This window comes from Vombatus ursinus, unplaced genomic scaffold (genome assembly GCF_900497805.2).
Source record: "Vombatus ursinus unplaced genomic scaffold, bare-nosed wombat genome assembly UNPS02000580.1, whole genome shotgun sequence".
Classification (NCBI taxonomy): domain Eukaryota; kingdom Metazoa; phylum Chordata; class Mammalia; order Diprotodontia; family Vombatidae; genus Vombatus; species Vombatus ursinus.
In genome coordinates, this window is record NW_020940358.1 from 19468798 (window position 1) to 19491141 (window position 22344).

The following is a 22344-nucleotide window of genomic DNA, read 5'->3' on the forward strand; positions in this document are numbered from 1 at the left end:
CACTACTTTGGTCCCTGGAAGCCATGAGTTCGCCTATCAGGAAAACCCCCTATGTAGCTGCCTTCATGAAGCAAATAGGGAGGCTTAGGCAGTTTCCTCAACCTGTCACATCCTCCACATGCTCCCCCCAGCCTCCCGAAGTGCCACCGATCTGCCCTCTGAGGGTGCCCAGAGAGGTGCAGGCTGCATCTGCACTGCCCGGTCCAACCAACTGGCCCCTCCTGGGCAGCCTGCTGGAAATCCTCTGGAAGGGGGGCCTGAAGAAACAGCATGATACGCTGGTAAGTGCTCCTTCTCCCTGACTGCTTGTCCTCCTCCCTACCAGCCCAGAGCTACTCTCCCAAAAGTTTCAGCGGGCAAGACCCTCTCCAGCTTCCAGGCTGTCTGTATCCTCTGGTCCTCCAGTAACTACAGTAAATGGTAGAAGGGGAGAGAGAGACAGAAAGAGAGAGAGAGAGACAGACAGACAGACACAGAGACAGAGAGAGACAGAGAGACAGAGAGAGAGACAGAGACAGAGAGGAGAGAGACAGAGCCAGAGAGGAGAGACAGACACAGACAGAAACAGAGACAGAGAGAGATAGAGAGACAGACAGAGACAGAGACAGAAAAGGAGAGACAGAGAGGAGAGTCAGATGCAGAGACACAGAGATAGACAGAGAGAGAGACAGAGACAGACAGAGACACAGACAGAGCCAGAGAGAGAGACAGAGACAGAGAGGGAGGGAGAGAGAGACAGAGACAGAGAGAGACAAAGACAGAGAGAGACAGAGAGAGTAGAGACAGACACAGAAACAGAGACACAGAGAAAGAGAGAGATAGAAAGACAGAGACAGAGAGTTAGAGAGAGACAGAGACAGACAGAAAGAGATAAAGACACAGAGACAGAAAGACAGAGAGAGAGAGAGGAGAGACAGACACAGACAGAGACACAGAGAGAGACAGAGACACAGACAGAGAGAGAGACAGAGACACAGACAGAGCCAGAGAGAATGTGTGTGTGTGTGTGTGTGTGTGTGTGTGAGAGAGAGAGAGAGAGAGAGAGAGAGAGAGAGAGAGAGAGAGAGAGGGAGGGGGGGAGAGGGGAAGGGAAAGAGAGAGACAGATACAGAGAGAGAGACAGAGACAGAGAAAGACAGAGACAAAAAGAGACAGAGAGGAGAGACAGAGACACAGACACAGACAGAGACACAGAGAAAGAGAGACATACAGAGACAGAGAGAGACAAAGAGCGAGACAGGGGGAGGGAGGGAGAGAGACAGAGAGAGAGATAGAGACAGCAGAGAGTAGAGACAGCCAGAGACAGAGACACAGACAGAGACAGAGAAAGAGAGACAGACAGAAAGACAGAGACACAGACAGAGATAAGCAGAGACAGAGACACAAAGAAAGAGACAGACAGACAGAGAGACATACGGACAGACAGACAGAGACAGGCACACAGACAGAGAGAGGCACACAGACAGAGAGAAACAGAGAGAGACAGAGACACAGACAGAGTCAGAGAGAGAGAGAACCAAAGAGAGAGAGCCAGACAGAGACAAAGACAGAGCAAAGGAGAGTAGGGGGTGGAGGAGAGAGAGACACACACACACACACAGAGACACAAAGAGAGAGAGAGAGACAGAGAGAGAGACAGCAGAGAGACAGCCAAAGACAGAGACATAAACAGCCAGAGACAGAAACCGAGAGAGAGAGAGAGAGAGAGAGATAACATATCTGGATGTGAGAGAGAGAGAGAGAGAGAGAGAGAGAGAGAGAGAGAGAGAGAGAGAGAAGAGAAGAGAAGAGATTGGGAGCACTCTCCCTGTGCCCTCATCCAGATATGCTCAGAAAGAACATATGTTCTCTCTCTCTTCTCTCTCTGTCTCTCTGTCTCTCTGTCTCTCACACACACACACACACACACACACCCCTTTCAAATCTTTTTCCAGGCAGGGTACCATAAGAAGTTTGGCAAGATTTTCCGCATAAAGCTGGGCTCCTTCGACTCTGTCCACCTGGGCTCCCCGTGTCTGCTGGAGGCACTCTTCCGCAAGGAAAGCATGTACCCCCAGCGACTGGAAATCAAACCCTGGAAAGCCTATCGTGACTATCGCAAGGAGGGCTATGGGCTGCTGATTCTGTAAGTCGGGACTCCAATGGGAGTCTATTTCCCCTTGCTAAAGGGAAAGAACAAGGGTCTATTCCTTGAAACTGGGGTTTTATCAGGGAGCCTTGAAGGATAGTCAGACAGGAATATGCGAACAAAACCCTAGATATGAAGTTGAATTGCTGGCTTAGGCCTCGTTTCACTCTCTGTAAAATGAAAGGATGACCAATAGAGTCCTTTTAAACTTCAAAACCCTATGTTCCAAAGTCATAAGACTTTCCGGACATGGAGTGCCCTATCTGGAAGAAACTATCCTGGTGGAGTTCCTGATGCCTTTGTAATTAGGGAAAGGGGAAGATAGGGAATTCATATTATCTGTAGAATCAGTGAGACTTTCACCTGGATTAGCTGGAAATCCTAACCTAATGAAGACAGATTGTAAATTCCAGATTTTAAGGGGAAAAGATATGAGGGGAGAAAACTGCAGAGGCACATTTGGAAACACCTACAAACTCCTGACAAAGGAGAAGGAGAGAAGAATGGACTAGCTGGGAGGAGGCACTGGGTTGGAACTAGATATGGTCAGGGCTACCTTCTTACCTGGGCTGTAAGAAAGACTTGCTGGGATCATTTGAGTTTGCAGAGATCAGTCTCTCTTAGGAGATCCAGAGACATTTTGCCTTGAAACCAAGTCTCCCAATTCTGCCCAATGTACCTTTCCTGTTTTGGCTTACAAAGTGAGGGGAAAACATCATCTCTGAATAAGACTTTCTTGACTTCTCACCCAAGCACATTTTTAGACCATGAGTGAAAGTTCTTCCATCCTCCTAAGCAAATGGGTCCCAAGTGGAAATAACAACCACCATAAAACAACATCATTTATATTGCTCCTTAAAGTTTATAAAGCATTTTACCCACATTGTCTCATTTGAGCCTCACAACAACCATGTGAGGTGGATACTACATATATTATTATCTCCATTTTACAAAAGGGGAAACTGAGGCTAAGAGAGATTAGTGATCTGCTTATGATCTCACTACTAGTAAGGATCTGGTCAACATTTGTATTTAGGTCTTCCTAACTCTAAGTTTAGAACTTTATTGTTCACTAAATCATGCTATCTAAATGGTCTGTATCATTTAGACCTCCATCTAAATTAGACAGGTAATTTGCTTTAAAACTATTTCATTTGAGCTATGTAAATGGTGAACTTTTAGACTTAGAAGAGTTCCTTCTTTTGTTTTAAATAACATCCTCTTTTCATCCTCAGGGAAGGGAAAGATTGGCAGAGAGTAAGGAGTGCCTTTCAAAAAAAGCTAATGAAGCCCACAGAAATTATGAAGCTGGATGAGAAAATCAATGAGGTACTTGTTACTGAGGCTGCCCCTTGCCTGTGCTTCTGGAAATAATGAGAAGTTTATAAAAACAAAAGTGTGATCCATAAGGCATGCTTTAGAAATGAGACCAATTTTTAGAGAAATCAAGGGAATTCCTTCTTTCCTTCCCACCCCCAATACCTTTGAAAAATATCCAAGTAATTTATGCAGAAGTGATTTTTTTACCTCAAATTCTCTAAGGAGTTCTATCAATTTCCCAATTTGAGTAGAATAGATTCAGACATGAGGAGAGAGTTCAGGATAAACAACCTGGAATATGTCTCTTTCCAGAGAGAAAGTGCTAAAAGTTGTTAGGTTTGTATCAGGTTTCATTTAGATCCTATGCAGCTTAAGATATGCTCAGGAAAATAAATTCTTGAGCATAACTAACGTAAATGTATCTTTAATTAAAGAAGATACCTTTGCTTTATGGTGTTGTGTGTCAGTCCACTGGTAAAATGGGGAGAGAGATAGAAGAAGTATATACATACATATATATATGTGTGTGTATATATATATATATATATATCTCCTACTATGTGCTGGTAAAATGGGGAGGGAGATAGAATAAGTATATATATATATAGTGCCTACTATGTGCCAGATATTGTACTAAGCACTTTTTACAGATACAATCCTCTCACAACTCTGGGAGGTAGGTACTGTTCTCAAACACCGTTTTGCAGTTCAGGAAACTGAGGCAAACAAAGGTTAAGTGACTTGCTCAGGGTCACACAGCTAGTCAGTGTTTGAGGCTGGATTTAAACTCAGGCCTTCCTGACTCCAGCTCTATCCACTAAGCCACCAGCTACCTATCCCCAGCAAAGAGAGTCAGGAAGAGATATGTTCAAGTCTTGCCTCTGACACATACTGGTTGTGTGACCCTGGGCAAGTCACCTAACCTTCCAATGACAAATACAACACTTTTATACTATAAGTTGCAGAGAAAGTATTATTGATAATCTCCTTACCCAGAGTTCCCTATACCAATGAAGTCAAGGGTCCATCCTAAAGAAAAATGTTAGGCCTTAAGTAACAAAACTTTGAGAATTGAAATACCTCACTAAGGTACTCTTCCTTACAACTTATCCCAGGGTAATCTTTAGTTATCAGGTTTAAGTTCTGAAGTGATTTCTCTAGGCTTCCCTGGCTGATTGAGACATCAGTGTATCAGGAAATGCCAACCACACAGAAGTTACTATATGTTTCCAAGGGAAAGCACTTGCATGTTGTTAAATACTGCATATACATGCTTAACAAAGGGGCTTTTTATGCCACCCACCACTCACATGGTTTTAGCACTGTGGTGTGTACATTTTGTTTGATTTGATTATCTACTTTTAAAAGTCTTTGAAGCAGAGTTAGAAAGAACCTCAGAATCCTGGTCACCCCCTCACTTTGCGCAGCTAGGTTACACAGTGGATAGAGCACTGGGCTTGGAATCAGGAAGACTCACATCTTCCCAAGTTCAAGTCCAGCCTCAGACACTTACTAGCTGTGTGGCCCTGGGCAAGTCACTTAACCCTGTTTACCTCAGTTTCCTCACCTGTAAAATGAGCTGGAGAAAGAAATGGAAAACCATTCCAGTTTTCTTTACCAAGAAAACTCCAAATGGAGTCATGAAGAATCAGATATGATTGAACAACAAACCCCTCACTTTACTAAGGAGGAAACTGAGGCTTATAGAGGTCAGATGGCTTGCCCAAAGTTGTACAACAAGTAACAGCATTACTTGAACTAACTGAACTAGAACTCAGCTCTCCTGACTGACCCCCAGCTCAGGATTTCTTCCACTAGATCAGATCTATGAAAAGTTCTTTTCCAAATAAGGAAGTGGCAGACCTCAGAGCAGTTACAGTATCACAGCACTTAGCCAACTAACCTTTTGGATGATTATCCCTTAGCAGTCTAATTCCCATTGAGATTAGAGTCAATGTTTTCCTTTTCTTAAATTGTAAGCATCGTTTTTAGATCAAAAGCTGAAACTTGATCTGTGGGTATTTGCAGGAAATCTTTGAAAGTCTCAGATGACAAGACTTGTTTGGGGGACGAGGTGGGCTCTTATGGAAACACATAATTAGTTTACTTTGTGGGGGAAAGGAACCTCATGAGTATCAAATGCCACAAGAACTTAACTAAGTCCATGATGCCATAAATAGTTTGTTCTTCCCATGTGTCCTTGTTTCTTAGGTCTTGGTGGATTTTATGAAAAGAATAGATGATCTCTGTAATGAAAATGGCCAAATTGAAGACTTATATAGTGAACTGAACAAATGGTCATTTGAAAGTAAGCTTTTAAAGAATTTTTATATGAGTTTAAAGAACCAAGGATCTGGCTATGTTATTGCTAATCACAATAATATAGGATTTACAAGTCATGTTGTGTATGTTTTCACATTTTACCCCTGTAACACTCTAACACAAGTGCTATTATTATCTCCATTTAGCAGATAGGAAACTGAGCATCAGAGATATTAAGTGATTTGCCCAGAGTCCCATCGCAGAAAATATCAGAGATAGGATTCTATCTCAGGTCCTCCTGTTTCCAAGTTCAGCATTCATTCCACTACCCAATTCTACCAAGTACATAGAATTTTTTTTGGTTGGAAGGCAATCGACAAATATTATCTCACTAGGTATGATAAGGTATATAGGAAAGGTATTTTAATGATTTTAGAGAAGAGAAAACTGAGATTTTGTTAAAGTGTCTTATTCAATATCAAAGGGCTAATGTTAAAACTAGCCGAGTCCCAAACCTAGGTTTGTCTTTCACCTAATCTAATCTTTTAGCCCTTTGCTCTTCCATTAAAGAAGACAACTTCTCAGCTTTTCCACATTCATACTATTTTGTTCTCTAAGAACACTGAGAAAATTGGAGAAGGTGGAAAGTCTGGGGAATTAAACCTTGTCAATCCATTGGAAATACCCATTTATACTGGAACGGTATGGAATCTAAAATGACAATGCAAAAAAAAATAAGGGAAGGTATGCATTCCTACATGAAGAGCCTATGTGCATGTTCCAATTCAAAGACTACATGGGTCTGTTTTGCATGACATGTAATGGATACAGTATATAAGGAAGATAGAACTCAATACTCTGGCTTCTGCCCCTCACAGAGCCATATTGATTTTCAGCATTGAGATGGAGCCATCAACAATGTAGTGTGAGATAGTGAAAGGAAGAATGGTCTTCAAGTCAGAAGACCTGAATTCAAGTCTTGTTTTCAACAATTTCCATCTCTTTAACTCTGGGCAAATCACTTAATTTTCCTGCCCCTCAGTTTCTTCATTTGCAGAATGGAATAACACTTGGCTTACCTCCTTCACAGAGTTATCATGAAAAACAAATGCTTTGTAAGCCTTAAAGAGATATATAAATACAAACTATTATTATTTTATTTTGTGTTGGGATCAGGTTTATTGCCATTATGGGTAGATCAGCCTACCATAAAAAGAAAAGTGTGTTTCCAAATACTACATTTTACAAAAATTCCTTTTTCCTAGCTATTTCATGAGACACTAAATGAGGGAAGAATATATTAATGTTAATGTGCCTTTTTCATTAAAGAGCAATCTCTAATGCCAATCTATTTTGCACTGAAGGTAGTTGAAGTGATGGGACAAAGATCTTCAAGTTAGTTGGGACCCTAGAGTCAAATTGTCTTGCTCGTCCCATTACAAGAATATCCCCATCAATGAGAATGCTGATGATAACTAACACTTAGAAAGACTAGTTGTCTGTCATCATGTATTATGTACATACATAGACTTACGCTTTAAACCAGGGGCTTTTGGTTTATTTATGTGTCATATAACCCCTTTGGCAGTCTGGTGAAATAGATGGACTCTTCAGAATAATGTTTTTAAATGGATAAAATAAAAAGACAGGATTACAAAGGAAACCAATTACATTGAAATAAAGACATCAAAATATTAAATCAAAAAGGGGCAGCTGCTAGTTTAAGAACCCCAAATTTAAATAATATAGGTTCAGGGAGGGGATAAAGTATTTAAAGTTCTGGATGCGGAGTCAGAAAGATCTGAGTTCCAATCCAGCTTCTGACATTTAATAGCTCTGTGATTCTGGGCAAGTCACTTAACCCTGAGCAAGTCTGCCTCAGTTTCCTCATCTTTAAAATGGAGATAATAATTGCATCTATCTCCCAAAGTTGTGGTAGGTATCAAATGAGCTAATCTTTGCAAAGCCCTTTGCAGAACTTAATGTGTTATATAAATGCTAGAATTATTATTATTAATTTCAATTGAGCAAATATTTATTAAGCTTCTACTCTGTACAAGTCCCTGTAATAGACACTTAAGATAGAAAGCTGAATAAGATTTAGCCCTTTGCCCTCAAGAATGTCACAACTTAGCCGAAGAACTAAAACAGAAACACAAATAGTTAAACTCCAATTCAGTTTTGAGCCTGGTTAAGCGCTCAACAGAGCTACCAAGTGCTCTGCAGGTCCAAGGAGGGAGACATTCCTTCCGGCTAGCAGGGGATGAGTGAAGGTTTCAAGGTTGTAAAAGCTGATGGAATGAGAACTTTGAACTGCTTTTAAAAAAGAATAAAAACATTTTCCCCTTAACTTCTCAACTCTTGACTTCTCTGGAAAACCATTCCATTGTCTCCTAAGTCACAGGAGATGTGACTTCTCCTTCATTCCTTTGTTTTAGTGTTCAAGATTACTACCCCAATAACGAGTAGAACTCCCTTTGGTTGTGTAGACAGGGAGGATCAAAAAGTATCTATACCAGGACAGATGAGCTACTGATATCAAACAGACACAGCCTTACAGTATTTTTGAGCACCATCTTAAGTCATCCTGATTAAATTATGGGAATCCTAAACTCAATCATATTCCAGCAAGGAGTTTCTAAGCAAGCAAGGCCCTTGGAAGAGAGGCTGATTTCTCATCACAGAGGTGAGGTGAACCCTTCAGTTGCGGGGATCCTACCACTTCCCTCAGCTTGTTTTCCTTACTTTGCACCAGGCCATGAAAGGCCATTGAGTTCTTGGCTTCCTTATTTGTTCTTGGAAAAGCCAATGCTTCCACAGGAGACAGAACTGAACCTTTAATAGCCAGATAATCACAGACTCCAGGGTTGTTGCTATTGTGTAACACCCATGTTTTTTTTAAATAACAGGTATTTGCCTAGTGCTGTATGAAAAGAGATTTGGACTGCTGCAGAACAATACCAGTGATGATGCTTTGAACTTCATTACATCCATCAAAACAGTAAGAATTTGTTTGATGTGTGGTTTTCCTGGGTGGAGTTAAATCGCCAAATTGAATTATGAAATCATATGTATCTTAATTGTTTTGAATGAAAAGTTTCAAAATAGCTATGGAATCTATTGTATCTACTCAATCAGAATTGATCTGGTAAAAAGTTTTTGCAGAAATTAAATCATATTCCATCCTGTTCACTGTGGCATATATGATATAGTACAAAGAATTCTGAATTTGGAGCCAGAGGACCTGGGGTCAAATCCTGTCTCTGCCACTTTCTGCCTGTGGAACATTGGCAGGTCACTTAGTCACCTTGGACTCAGTTTCCTCATCTGTGAAATGAGGAAATTGGACTAGATGGCCTTGGCGGTCCCTTGTAGCTCTACATCTATTCTCTGATGATAGAGGAAGGTTTGGGAACAAAGACAAAAAACCAATACCACCGACTTCAGAACTTTGAGGGATTGATTTTAGCTTGTATCAATCACAGTGGAAACTGTGGTTGCTTCTAGTTATAACTGATCTAAAGTAAGGATTCATATGCAGTTTCATCTAGGAAGGATTCAATGTTTAGCATGCTTTTAAAAAAATTTTTTAAAATATTAATTTATTTATTTTTAGTTTTCAACATTCACTTACACAATTTTGAGTTCTAAATTTCTCCCCTCCCTCAAGATGGCATGCAATCTGATATAAACTATACATGTACTCATATTATACATATTTCCACATTAGTCATGTTGTAAAGAAGAATGAGAAACAAAGGGAAAAGCCATGAGAAAGAAAAAACAAAAAAAGAGAAAATAATATGCTTCGATCTATATTCAGACTCCTATAGTTCTTTCTCTGGATGTGGATAGCATTTTCCATTGTGAGTCTTTTGGAATTGTCTTAGATCCTTGCATTGCTGAGAAGAGCCAAGTCTATCAAAGTTTTAGCATACTTTGAAAAAATTAAATTAAATAGCTTTTAAATTCTGGCATCAGAGAGCCAAACTCAAGAAGTCAGGGAGGCCTGCATTCAAGTCCTACTTCTGACACATCCTGGTTGAGTCTCCCTGGGCCTGAACCAAATTAAAATATAACTGGGAAATGTTTAACAAGATACATAAGAATACAATACAACATAGACAATGTTAATTTGATGTTTTCTAATCCATATGCAGCAGTATGGGTCCACTTTTATTTGAAATTGACACCACTACTCTAAGGCCAATAGGCCATTCTCTGAGAAGGTGATGACCTGAATTGATAGAAGGACTTTTCTCATACTAAGGGAATCACAGATACCATCTCTACCATCCTACCCTATGACCATATGCCCTCTGAGATCCATTCCAACTCTTGAGAGTCTAGATTTTCACTAAGATTCATAATGCCCTGGTTCTCTTTGGAAAGACAAGGAATGGAAATGTGTTTGCTTTCTCACAGATGATGAGCACTTTCGGGAGGATGATGGTGACCCCAGTGGAGCTTCACAAAACCCTGAACACCAAGGTGTGGCAGATGCACACTCAGGCTTGGGACAACATCTTTAAATCAGGTGAGAAGGTCCTTTCCTGAAGGCCTGACTGGATCTTCTCCCTGATAGACGGAGTTTGGGCAGCTCTGCTGAAGATGCTGTTTCTCTTCTTTGCCCAGCCTTCCTCACTGGCCTGCTCTGACTCATTTTGTTATTCTCTGACTTTCTTCTGCCTTTCTCTTGAGATTTGACAAGACCACAGCAGCAGAGCCTTCTATAGGAACGACGAAGTGTAACTCAACATCGAACCCTTTAGCTCAGAGAGTAGGCTGCACCTTCCCTTCTCCACCCCAGATTGCCTGTTCAATAATGACAACTGTTTCTGTGTTTAGTAACACTATAAATGTAAATTCAAATCACACTTTATTGTTGTAAGGCTCTTTATACAGAGGAGAGACAGCATCACACAGGGAATAAAGAACGGGATTTGGAGGTAAGGCAACCTGGCATAGCAGAAAGCATGCTAGGTTTGGAGACAGAGGGCCTGAGTTCAAATCCTGTCTCTGACACTCTCGGGATCCTACGAAAGTCACTTCTCTTCAATGGTCTCAGTTTACTACCCTGTTAAATAAAGAGATCAGACTAAGTAACTTCTAAGGTCCTTTGCTGCTCTAAATCTGTGATCCTGTGAGTCAGAGGACCTGAGTTTGAAGCCCACCTCTACTACTAACTACCTGTATGACTTCAGCAAGTCTAGGCCTCAGTTTTATTTGTAAAACCAGAAGACTGGATTCAATGATCTCAAACACTCTTTTAACCTCATTTAATCTTCGTAGCAAATTTGTGAGATAGGAAAAGCAGGGCTTACCTTGATACTTTGCAAAACTTCATGATGACTTCAGTATAGACATTCCCACCACTGATAAAAAAAAAAAAACAAACTCTCTCCATGCATGAATTATTGTGGTTGAAGTATGGAAATATGTTACAGTGGAGAACATCAGATGTGGAGTCAGGGGACCTGGGTTCAAATCCTGCTTCTGCTACTTATTATTTGTGTCCTTGGACAAGTTATTTGACCTCTCTGGGCCTCAGTTTCATCATTAAAATGGAGAGATTGGATTTAATGACCTCTAAGTTCCCTTGAGGCTCCAAATTCTGATTCTGTGACCTTCTGGTGATATGCTTTGTGCATTTCCTTAAGCTGGGCCTCAGATGATAGGCAAGTTCAAGCCTACTCAAGTCCAGGCCTGTACTTATAGTCTTCCAGGATGGGAAGTCCTATGAGTGCTCATACTCTATTGGCATAGCCTTCAAAAGCTCACAGTCCCTGTTATCCTATAAGGAAGAATCGGTGTAGGATTTAATGGAGGAGTTCAAGGATTATTAGAACCATTTTAGAGATGGATTCCCTCTGTAATTTCACTGGTATAGGGAACTCCCAGTCAGGAAATCCCCTTTGCCAATGCAGGTGGACATCTCCACTTCTTACAGTCTTCAAGAATTGCTGAGAGCTTTGAAAGATTAAGTGACTTGCCCAGGATCACGCAGTCAGTGTATATCAGAAGTAAGTCTTGAACCCAGGTCTTCTTGGCTCCAAGTCCATCTGGCTATTCATCAGGTGGTGTAGTGGATAGAGTACTGGATTTGGAGTCCACAAGATCTGCGTTTGAACCTACCTCAGACACACATTAGACTGGAAAATTTTCTTAACTTGTGTCAGCCTATTTCCTCCTCTGTAAATAGGGATAATAATAGCACATAAAATTGAAGGCTTCTTTCTGCCTTTGAATTATTCTTTACTCCTATTATGTTAACTACTTTGCCTAAGAGGCAGGCCTAAGATTTGCCTCTTTCATGAAAAAGAGGAGTCTAGAATTTCTTGTGTCCTCAAAGTACAGTAGAAATCTCTCTAACGCAGCATTCTCTCCTCTAGTCAGGACTGGTAATTCAGTCGTGCTTTCATTTCAAATTAGCATGGGTTTCCCCTGTAGTCAAATCTCTCACAACATGTCAGGGTGATAGCAATGACTGAGGAGACAAAACCTGGGTTCAAACCCCACCTCTGGTGCTTTCCACCTGTGGATCCTTGGACAAGTCATTTAATCCTCCTGGGCCTCATTTTCTTCATCATTATAGTAAGGGTATTGAATTAGATGGCCTCTGTAGACCTTCAAGGTCCATGAGCCTATAAATGCAGAGCAAGAGAATCAACTTTAGCCACATACATATTGTATGTTAGCTTTGCCTTCCCTAACATCTACCCACAGGAGAACCTGAAACTTGGGGATGGAGGGGAGGTAGGAATCAGGAGAATGCATCTTAGGGCAGCCACTTGGTTCAAGATACTGAGTATAGGCACTAGTCTACTGAGAGCAAGAGTTTCAGACCCCACCTTTGCTATGAACTGATCATTTCTGCTCCTATTAAGGATCTGCACAGGAGTATCACTAGGTCCCTAGAAATAATAATGAAACACATATATAACTAATGGAATACAAATGTGTTTTGAGAAAAGAACCTTCTACTGGGCACAAGGCCTAGTACATGTTTGAAGGAGCAGCTAGGTGGTGCAGCACATAGAGCCCTGGCCTTGGAATCAGGACGAGTCATCTTCATTAAGTTCAAATCTGGCCTCAGACACTTACCAGCTGTGTGACCCTGGGCAAGTCACTTAACCTTGTTTGCCTCAGTTCCTCATCTGTAAAATGAGCTAGAGAAGGAAATGGCGGACCTTACCAGTATCTTTGCCAGCAAAACCTCAAATGGCATCATGAAGAGACAGGACATGACTGAAATGATTGAATAACAACAACAAAAATGTGTTTGCAGTTCCTAGTTTAGTGCCAGGCATACAGCTGACACTTCATAGGACCAATCTATGAAAAGCTGGAAGGAATTGAATGAATTTGAGAAATTATCGCTTTTAATATGTATTTTATAGAAAAGGACATTGAGTAAATATGGTGTGTTGGCACAAAATGAAATGGAAGATATCGTGTGCCTTACCCATAGTACATAATACTTCCCCTGATAGAATATAAGCTCCTTGAAGGAAACAGCTATTTATTTTTCTTTGGATCCCCAGTGCTTAGCATGGTACTCAGAGAATAGTAAGCATCCTAAATGCTTTTTGATTGATTGATAATAGTATAGCCACTTAAATGTTAGTTGAATTGAATTGAATTGAAAGATCTTGTCATTCCTCATTGTCTTATTTGTTATTCTCCATTTTAATTAAATTCTGCTGCAGAGAAAATCTTGGCTTGGGATTTTAATTTGATGGCCCTTCTCCTATCCTAATTATAATTGTATAACCTCAATTCTTTCCCACTTCTCTCCTCTTCCTACAGCCAAATCATGCATCAACAATCGCCTGGAAAAACACTCAGAGAATCCCAGTGAGGATTTTCTTTGTGATATTTATCACCAGAATCAGCTTTCTAAAAAGGAGCTGTATGCAGCTGTTACAGAGCTCCAGCTAGGTGCAGTGGAAACGGTAAGGCCCTGTTTGTCTCTTCTACATGGGGACCCAACAGTCATGTGGATGCTCCAGCCAGACTAGGTTTTTGTTTTGTTTTTTTTAAACCAAGAATTCTGTGACTCAGGGGCTCTTAACCTTTTTGTGTCTTGGACCAGTTTAGCAGCCTGGACAAGGCTATGGACCCTTTCTTAAAATAGTGATCTTAAATGTATAAAAACAAAAGCATAGTTTTACAAAGGAAAACAACTATATAAAATAATAATAACTAACATTTATATGGTGCCTACTACATACCAGGCACTGTGCTAAACACTGAACAAATATTTCATTTTATCCTCACAACATCTCTAGGAGGTAGGTGCTATTATTATCTCCATTTTATATTTGGAGAAACTGAGTGAAACAGAGGTTAAGTGACTTACACAAGGTCACATATTTGAATTCAGTTTTTCCTAATGCCAGCCCCAACATTCTATCTACTGTGCCGCCTAGCTGCCTATATTGGAATACAGCTAAAAACATTTTTAAAAAAATTACAGACCTTAGGTTAAGAACCACTGGTATAGATAAAGATAGACTTCTTTGAAGAACAGAAATTTCACATTTTATTTAAAGTAAAAGATGCTTTAGACACTGGACTCTTGTCTCGTCTAGTATGTGTTTTGTAGAGTCTTCTAACTGGTCTCCTTGCCTCAATTTTGTTCCCACTTCAATCTTAGCAGCCAAAGTGAATCTTTGTCAAGATTAGGTAATCATGTCACTCCCCTCCTCCCTATACACACAGTAAATTCCAGAGGCTTCCTATTATATCCAGGATAAAATAGAAAATATTGTCTATATGAATATACAAATAAATATATAAATGATATATAAATAAATATAAAATGCTCTGGTATTCATAACCTGGCCTCTTGGTACTTTCCTGGGCTTGTTATACTTTACTCTCTTCCATTCAGCAGTGCTGGCATGATAGTAGACTCCATGCCTTTGCACTAGATGTCCGCCATGTCTGAAATGCTTTCCCTGGGCACTCCAGCCTCCTAGTTTCCCTGGCTTCTTTTAGGACTCTGCTAAAATCCCGACCTTCTTCAGGAGACCTTTCTGGATGCCCCCCAATTGTTAGTGCCCTCCCCTCACTCTCAGACTGCATTTCATCCCCTCTGTAGATATCCTGCATGTACTTAATTATTTATATGTTGCCTCTTCTATTAGAAGATTGGCTCCTTGAGGGCAGGAACCATAGCTTTGCCTTCCTTTGTATCTCCACTTCATAGAGCAGTGCCTAGTACAGAGTTAGCCCTAAATAAATGCTTTCTGTTATCTGAGGACCAGCCTCACTGATCACTAAAGGAATAGAGGCCAGGGAATGAAATTTTGTGGCCAGAGTAACTTACTTAGTTTCTATAAAGTGATGAAGACATTGCAATCTGAATTAGTAGAGTAGTGCTTAGTAGGAACTACATGTATGTTAGCTATTATTATTATTCAAGTGAGTATCCCCACTGGTGAAACCACAGAGTCTTGAAATGTTGAAGATGGACTTAAAGTAGTACATAAATATGAAAATTTATTGTCATTGTTATTATTGGAGAGCCCGTGGGTGTGTTGTGGCTCAAGAACCAGTGTAAGAATCAGAAAGCATTGGGCTCCAATCCTGCCTTTGACACATACCATCTGTGTATCTTTAAGCACTCACTTTCTGAGTGCACTAGATAACTTTCTAAGGCATTAAATTATAGAAGAAGTGCTGATCTACCTGAGAGGGAGTTTCCTTATGCAGGAATTTCCTATACCAATGAAATCGCAGGTTTAGACCCTATCTCATTATTATTACAACATCCCACCCCAACTCAACATTGCTTCTCCTTCCTCGGTTCTGAGCAAACTACACAGAGATTTCTCTCATACTTCCTCTCCCTGTTGCATTTTGTGCTCCTTTGCAAAAATAATATTTCTCGAGGCAGCTAGGTGGTGCAGTGGATAGAACACCAGCCCTGGAGTCAGGAGGACCTGAGTTCAAATCCGACCTCAGACACATAACACTTGCTAGCTGTGTGACTCTGGGCAAGTCACTTAACTTCAATTGCCTCACCAAATAATAATAATAATAATAATAATATTTCTCATATAGAAAAAGTGAAGGTGCTTGGTAGAATTATACTTCTCAGTGGAACTAAGATGTTAATTCTCGTTTCTTATACTTCAGGCTAATTGAAATGAGGTCTCACACTAGGTCACTCTCATAGTAGAGGGCTTATCCTTGGACACTATTTCTGCCTTTCCCACTGTGTTGACTTCGCAAATTGTAACGAAGTTGAGAGTGAATTCAACTCAATTGCCAGCTTTGGATTCAGGAGTGCTGGGTACCTGGATTAAGAAAACCATAGCTTCTTCTATCCATTCTTTTGCACTATTCATGAGGATCATACTCAGTACCCAGGCCAGTTGGCTGAGGAGGTTTCCGAGGACAGGTCCCAATGGAAAAGTGCAGCCTGTCTTGGATACTTTTGGTGAAGCCTATAGTTAGCTGTCATTCGGAAACACTGGAGAGTACTTGTGGTGAAAGACTTATTGATATGGTTAGATCTGTTTCTTTATTTGGCCTGGCTATTCTGAAAGTCACATTCGGTAAATCTGAGAAATTTGAAAGCATATCTAATGTGGTGGCTATGCCTTCTTCCTGTTTTGAAAATTGGGCTATTACAATAATGCCTTCCACCAGTTTATTTGCAGCTGTAACCACCAGAATCTTGTGACTTGAAACAACCTGCCATCAAAGCCTCCTATTCCAAAAATAATAAATCTGATTTGCTTTGAGCCCTCTCCCAATGTGCTGTTTGGTCTGGGCATCACATATATATTTTCAGAGAACTGTACATGGCACTTGGCGAGAGCATATTCAGGTCTGTAGAGAGGTCACTCCGACTATTTCCAGAGGAATATATTGTCCAATTTAGCTACTGCAGCCTGACACCACACACCATTCACCGAAACCATCATAATTTGGCATGTGTTTTTGCAAAGGGCTGGACAGGCTGTCTGGGCTATTTTCCCCCTCCTTGTTTAGTTTCCTTTGGAAAATACGTGATGCCATTTTAAAAAATGAAACAAGCTTTTATTAAGAACAAGTGAAAGCCAGAATTTCATATTTTGGTAGAAGCCGTGGGTAGGGGCAGCATCTTTGTTTATGTAGGAATGAACTTCCCAGGGAATGAGAAAGAAAAGAACTGAATTTTTTTGGTAGCTCACATATGAGTAGCACAGAGATTTTCTCATGACTACTCTGTGAGGTAGACAGGTAGATAACAAAACTATCCCCATTTTCCAGATAAGGAAACTGAGGATAGAAGAGGGGAAATGATTTACCTAAAGTAAATTCTTATTGTCAGAAAGGAAAGTTATTATGAATCCACTAGATTGTAAACTCCTTGATGATAAAGATTGTTATTTTATATATAGTCCCTCATATATAGTAGGCATTTAATAATTGTTGCATGGATTTGCATTGAATTTTCAGTATAAGATAATCTCTTTTTAATTGCATTGTCCAGCTGTACGATTTCAATGTTTTAAGGAACTCCCAGTGAGAAATTGCCCTCTACCAGCATAGTTTAACAGCTGCTCTATAATTTATAGTGTTAGAGAAATGTCTGGGGTACCCTAAGAGACAAGATGGCTTTGCAGTGTATATCAGAGATGAACCTTGAGCCTAGGTTGAGCCCAGGGCTTTCTGACTTCCATGTTAGCTTCTTGTCTACCATACCATTTCATTTGTTATTGTTGTTGAGTCATTTCAGTCATGTCTCATTCTTTGTGACTCCATTTAGGGTTTTCTTGTCAGAGATACTGGAATGGTTTGCCATTTCCTTCTTCAGCTCATTTTACAGATGAGGAAACTGAGGCAAACAAGGTTAAGTGACTTGTTCAGAGTCACACAGCTAGGAAATGTCTGAGGCCCAATTTGAACTCAGGAAGATAGTCCTCCTGACGACCAGGCTGGCCCTCTATCTGCTCTGCTACCTAGCTGCCTATATCACTCCATACTCAAACTCTTATTTTAAAGCTTTATTAGCAAACAATCTGTCATGCCTCCCAACCATCCTCACCCCCTACTACATATCCCTTCCTAATTTTAGAAGAGCTATTTTAGTTGGGAATAGGAAGAAGGTGAAAAAAATTCACAGCTTGGGGTCTGGATGTATCTCAATTTATACAACAGATGCTTTTCCTCAAAGATATATGAATTGAGGCACATTTTAAATGCACAAAAGAAGTTGAGAAATCACACTCTGCTTTTGCTTAAAACTGGGCGCTTCCATAATGTACAGAAAGAAGAGCTAAACTTTCCATCACACCCAGAGGGTTCTGACAGCAGGTGGCTTCAAAGCAAGGTCTTTAAATGGCACCACAGTGTAGAGGAAACAGTGCAAGATTCAGAGTCTGTGTGTGTGCTGTTCGAATCTTAGCCCTGCCATTTACTACCTTGGGCAAATCTCTACTCCCTCTGAGCCTCAGTTTCCCCATATGTACAATGAAGAAGTTGGAGTTTCAGGTCCCTTCTAGTTCTAAACCTATGATCCTAAGATAATGAGCACATTAAGGTTTTCAAAGCACTTTACAAAGTAAGTATTGGAGGCAAAATTAAAACTCAGGTCTTTTCGTTGCTAAGTACTATGTTCTATTCACTAAACCACTTACCTGCCTTGATGATGGTGTCTATTTGTATTTCAGACAGCCAACAGCTTATTGTGGGTTCTGTATAATTTATCTCGAAATCCTCGGGTGCAGAAGAAGCTTCTTGAGGAAATAGAGAGAGTTTTGCCTGAGCAACAGACACCCAATGCAGAGGACTTGAAGAATATGCCTTATTTAAAAGCCTGCCTGAAAGAATCAATGAGGTAAAATACATATGCCCACTGACAGAAACATAATCTTAATGGTCTAAGTTGTGGTGAAAAATTCCTTTTTGCCTTATTGACTCATGATTTAATAGGCCATCCCCTTTCGCTCTTTTCCTCCCTTTCCTGCACCTCCCAGATTCAAAGCACCCCAGATGGAAATGAAAGTTAGTTTATGAAAACAGGATTTAAGGAGGCCTTGATGCATTATGAGAAGTGGACTGGATTTGGAATCAGAAGTGCTGGGTTCAAATCCTGACACAGCGCCTTGCTAACTGTATGGCCTTGGCAAAGTCACAACTCTCTGGGCCTCAGTTTACTCACATATCAAATAAGACAGTGATCCCTACGATCCTTTCCATCTCTAAATCCTATGAACCTTTAAATCACATTCTTGTTCTCCATTTTTCATGAAAGGCTGGGCAAGTCATATGTGTTCTATCCTTCATTTCTAAGTTCAAAATAATAACAATGCTCACAGGAATAACGGGAGCATTGATTAATTAGCTTGGGAGCATGTTTTTAGGCCCAGGGAGATGAAATGATTGGCCTAAAGTCACATGGCAAGTTAATGACAGAACCTGATTAGAACCCAAGTCCTTTCACTCTTATGTCATTTATCTTTTCACATCACTACACTGCCTGATTCATTTGATGAGAATCTAATTCCTATTAATAATTGATATAGAATTTAATCACTGCCCAACTTTGATAACTTGTACCTGTTTTTTTAGGCTAACACCATCTGTGCCATTTACAACTAGGACTCTTGACCAAGAAATGGTTCTTGGAGACTATGCATTAACCAAAGGGGTGAGTAGAACTTAGTGGTTTTGTTATTAGCACTGATTTGAAAGAGATTCCTAAAGAGAGGTGGACATAGCTTTTGACAGTTGCCTTCCAGGAGAGTGTCAATTCAAATAAAAGGGGAAAATATCATGTTGAAGGTTTATTTAGCAGGACTACATATTAATTGTTAGGTATACAAATATTGGTGAAAGGGAGTATAGTACAGAAGAAAGGACATTGGATTTAGAGTCTGAGGGGCTCTGGAGGTGTTCTAGCTATGAAACTTAGTAGCTATGTGACTTGGGACACGTCATTTCACTTCCTTGAGATTTGGTTTCTACTTCTGCAAAAAAGGGTGATAATGCTTATACCACCTATCTCAGAAGGTTGTTATGAGAAGACAATTTGAAAAAAACTAAATCATGCATTATCAGTAGTAGCAGTAATAGTTGTTGTTGTTGTATTTTTATCACTTCTCCTGAACCTTCCCTTCTGATTAATATGAATGATGTGTGTATTTTTAGACAGTTTTAATGTTAAATACTCAGTTCTTGGGATCTAATGAAGAAAATTTTGAAGACTGGAGTCAGTATAGACCAGAACGTTGGCTTCAGGAAAAGAAGAAAATCCATCCTTTCGCTCACCTTCCATTTGGTATCGGGAAGAGGATGTGCATTGGGCGGCGCTTAGCTGAACTCCAGCTCCATTTGGCTCTTTGCTGGGTAAAATTTCTTGAAGCTTCTTTCCTGGTCAAGAATTTTTATCACAATGAACCTTGGATGATTCTGCAAGGAAGGAAAGACAGTGGGTAATTCTGTTTCTATGTCACTGTGTGTTCCAGATTGTACGAAAATATGACATTATAGCCTTAGACAACAAGCCAGTGGAAATGCTGCATCTGGGCATCCTGGTCCCCAACCGGGAACTTCCCATCGCTTTCTTGGCACGATGAGGTGCTTCAGGTGAGTGACTGTCATGTTCTCTTCAATGAATGAGGGGCGGAGTGCTGAGCTTTGACATAATGGTAATAATTCCCATCTAAACATAGCACTTTCTTCATCACCACTCTGTGAAGTGAAGAGTGGTTGATGTAATTGTCATCACTTGACAAGAAGAGAGAACTGAGTCTGAGGTTGTTGAGGGAGAGGGGACTGATTTGTCCAGGGTCATACGACTATTAAGTGTCAAAGCCAGGACAAGACACCAGGTCTCAAAGCTCAAAATTATTTTTATTTTTACTAACCTGGGTTATATTAAATGTCACCTTCAAGTATTATAGCCTTTAATGAGAAAAGTTCTTGCTTTCAGGAAAATCTGAGTTCAAGTCCTGCCTTAAATACTTACTAGCTAGGTGACCCTGGAAAAGTCATTTTATGTCTTTGAGCCTCAGTTTCCTCATCTGTAAAATGATGAGGTTGGAAGCAATAACATCCAATGTCCTTTTCAACTTTAAATCTATGCTCCTATGTTAAATCATTTTAGTCTCTGCAAGCCTCAGGTTCTTTAACGGTAAAATTGGAGTAATAATACTTATATGACCTATCTCACAGAGCTATTTCAAGAAAAAGCCTCTGTGAACTGAATAGACCACGTGAATTGTTCCATCCCTATTATTCTCTTCTCCTATCCCTCAGTACCTCCCCCCATTCCTTTTGTATGTTGATTGTCACTGCCTTTTCAAGTACTTATTTTCCTCCCTAGCTGTTCAAAATTACATGTTTTCTCCCACTTCTAGGACACTTCTAGAAACTATTTCACAGTCCCAGGCTGTAGAATATCTAGTTCAATTGACTCATTGAACAGATAAAGAAACTACCAATTAAGAGGCAATAGGCTGATCAGCAAATTTGGGGAATTTCACTGAAATTGAAATCAGGAAATCTAGATTCAAGCTCTAGCTCTTCCTCTAACCAGATTTATGGCCTTGGGAAGTCACTGCTTATCTCTGAGCCTCAGTTTCTTCTTCTGTAAAATAAGGATAACAATACTACCAACCTCATGGGTGATTGCAAGGAAAACACATGACCAATTTTAGTATTCCATATAAATCTGAGTTACTCAGTTCTCTTCATCCATAAAGTGGGCATAATCACACATATACTACCTACCTTGCAGAGTTGTAATGGAAATGATTCATAAACCTTTAAGCAGTATAAATGATGATTATAGAAATATAAATTATTGTTATTATTTATTAAGTAAACATGGAGTTATGGGAAAAACTCACTGAGCTAAGACCAAACTCTTGCTTCATTCCCCTCTCCAATACCAACACAAACACATACACACACACACATTTCTTATCTCTTCTGAGCCCTGGTTAGATTTGTCACATTCTAAGAAGACTTTCTTAATCAATGAAGGAATGGGGTTAGATCTCATCTCAGGAATAAAGGGTTACAACCATTTGTAACTTTTTATTGGGAGAGGGAAGGGGGAAAAGGGAAGGAGGGTTTGCTGTCATTATGAGCTACACCCTCAGAAAAAGTCAATGGCAGTTTTTGAAGATCTATGAACATATAAAGTCCAGGAAGAAGAATAACTACTAGCTTACGTTACATTCCCCTCTTTTAAATATTTTTCTTTGCTCTGTAATTGCAGCCTAATTATTCTTCAGCTTCTCTACTGAGTACCGAGAACAGCATTTTTTTTTTTTTGCTTATGCTCAAGATTAGTGTTCTAACTACTGGATGATCAATGAAAAGACTACTTTTCAAGAGCAGCAGATGGCATCCTCAGGGCATTTAATCCCTCCATTAGGTGGATATTCTTTTCTCCCATATTGTCTTTCTAATACTTCTGGTTCATGTATGAATGATAGTATTTATTTTTACTATAACCAACTCAGGAAACTGTATTGAATGCTGGAATACAGGGTATTTTATCTTTGAAGCAGGTCAGTAGTAACTAAAAGCAATTATTACTGTCTAAAGGTGCCCTGACTTGAATTAACTTTGGTCTTAACTTGGTAAGTGAGTCGACCTTTCTATCTAACACTGGAGATTCT

At 40.0% G+C, this 22344-nt stretch overlaps 1 protein-coding gene across 2 annotated transcripts; it reads left to right on the plus strand.

The window, feature by feature from the left end:
* Positions 1 to 23: 23 nt before the first annotated feature.
* Positions 24 to 20289, plus strand: LOC114033628 (1,25-dihydroxyvitamin D(3) 24-hydroxylase, mitochondrial). Of its 2 annotated transcripts, XM_027849261.1 has the most exons (11): positions 24 to 285; positions 1939 to 2125; positions 3364 to 3457; positions 5660 to 5756; positions 8620 to 8711; positions 10136 to 10247; positions 13520 to 13665; positions 18382 to 18548; positions 19283 to 19361; positions 19862 to 20059; positions 20179 to 20289. In XM_027849261.1, the coding sequence occupies exons 1-11, from the start codon at positions 24 to 26 to the stop codon at positions 20287 to 20289; spliced, it is 1545 nt and encodes a 514-aa protein (XP_027705062.1). The 2 variants fall into 2 exon arrangements, with proteins under 2 accessions (XP_027705062.1, XP_027705069.1); XM_027849268.1 differs by lacking the exon at positions 19862 to 20059.
* The last annotated feature ends 2055 nt before the right edge of the window (positions 20290 to 22344 follow it).

Bases quoted from the DNA above. Each gene is read 5' to 3' on its own strand.
- LOC114033628 (XM_027849261.1), top strand. From the start codon at position 24: ATGAGTTCGCCTATCAGGAAAACCCCCTATGTAGCTGCCTTCATGAAG. The intron at 286-1,938 runs GTGCTCCTTCTC...TTTTCCAGGCAG, and splicing joins ACAGCATGATACGCTGGTAA to GGTACCATAAGAAGTTTGGC. The intron at 5,757-8,619 runs GTAAGCTTTTAA...TTTAAATAACAG, and splicing joins GAACAAATGGTCATTTGAAA to GTATTTGCCTAGTGCTGTAT.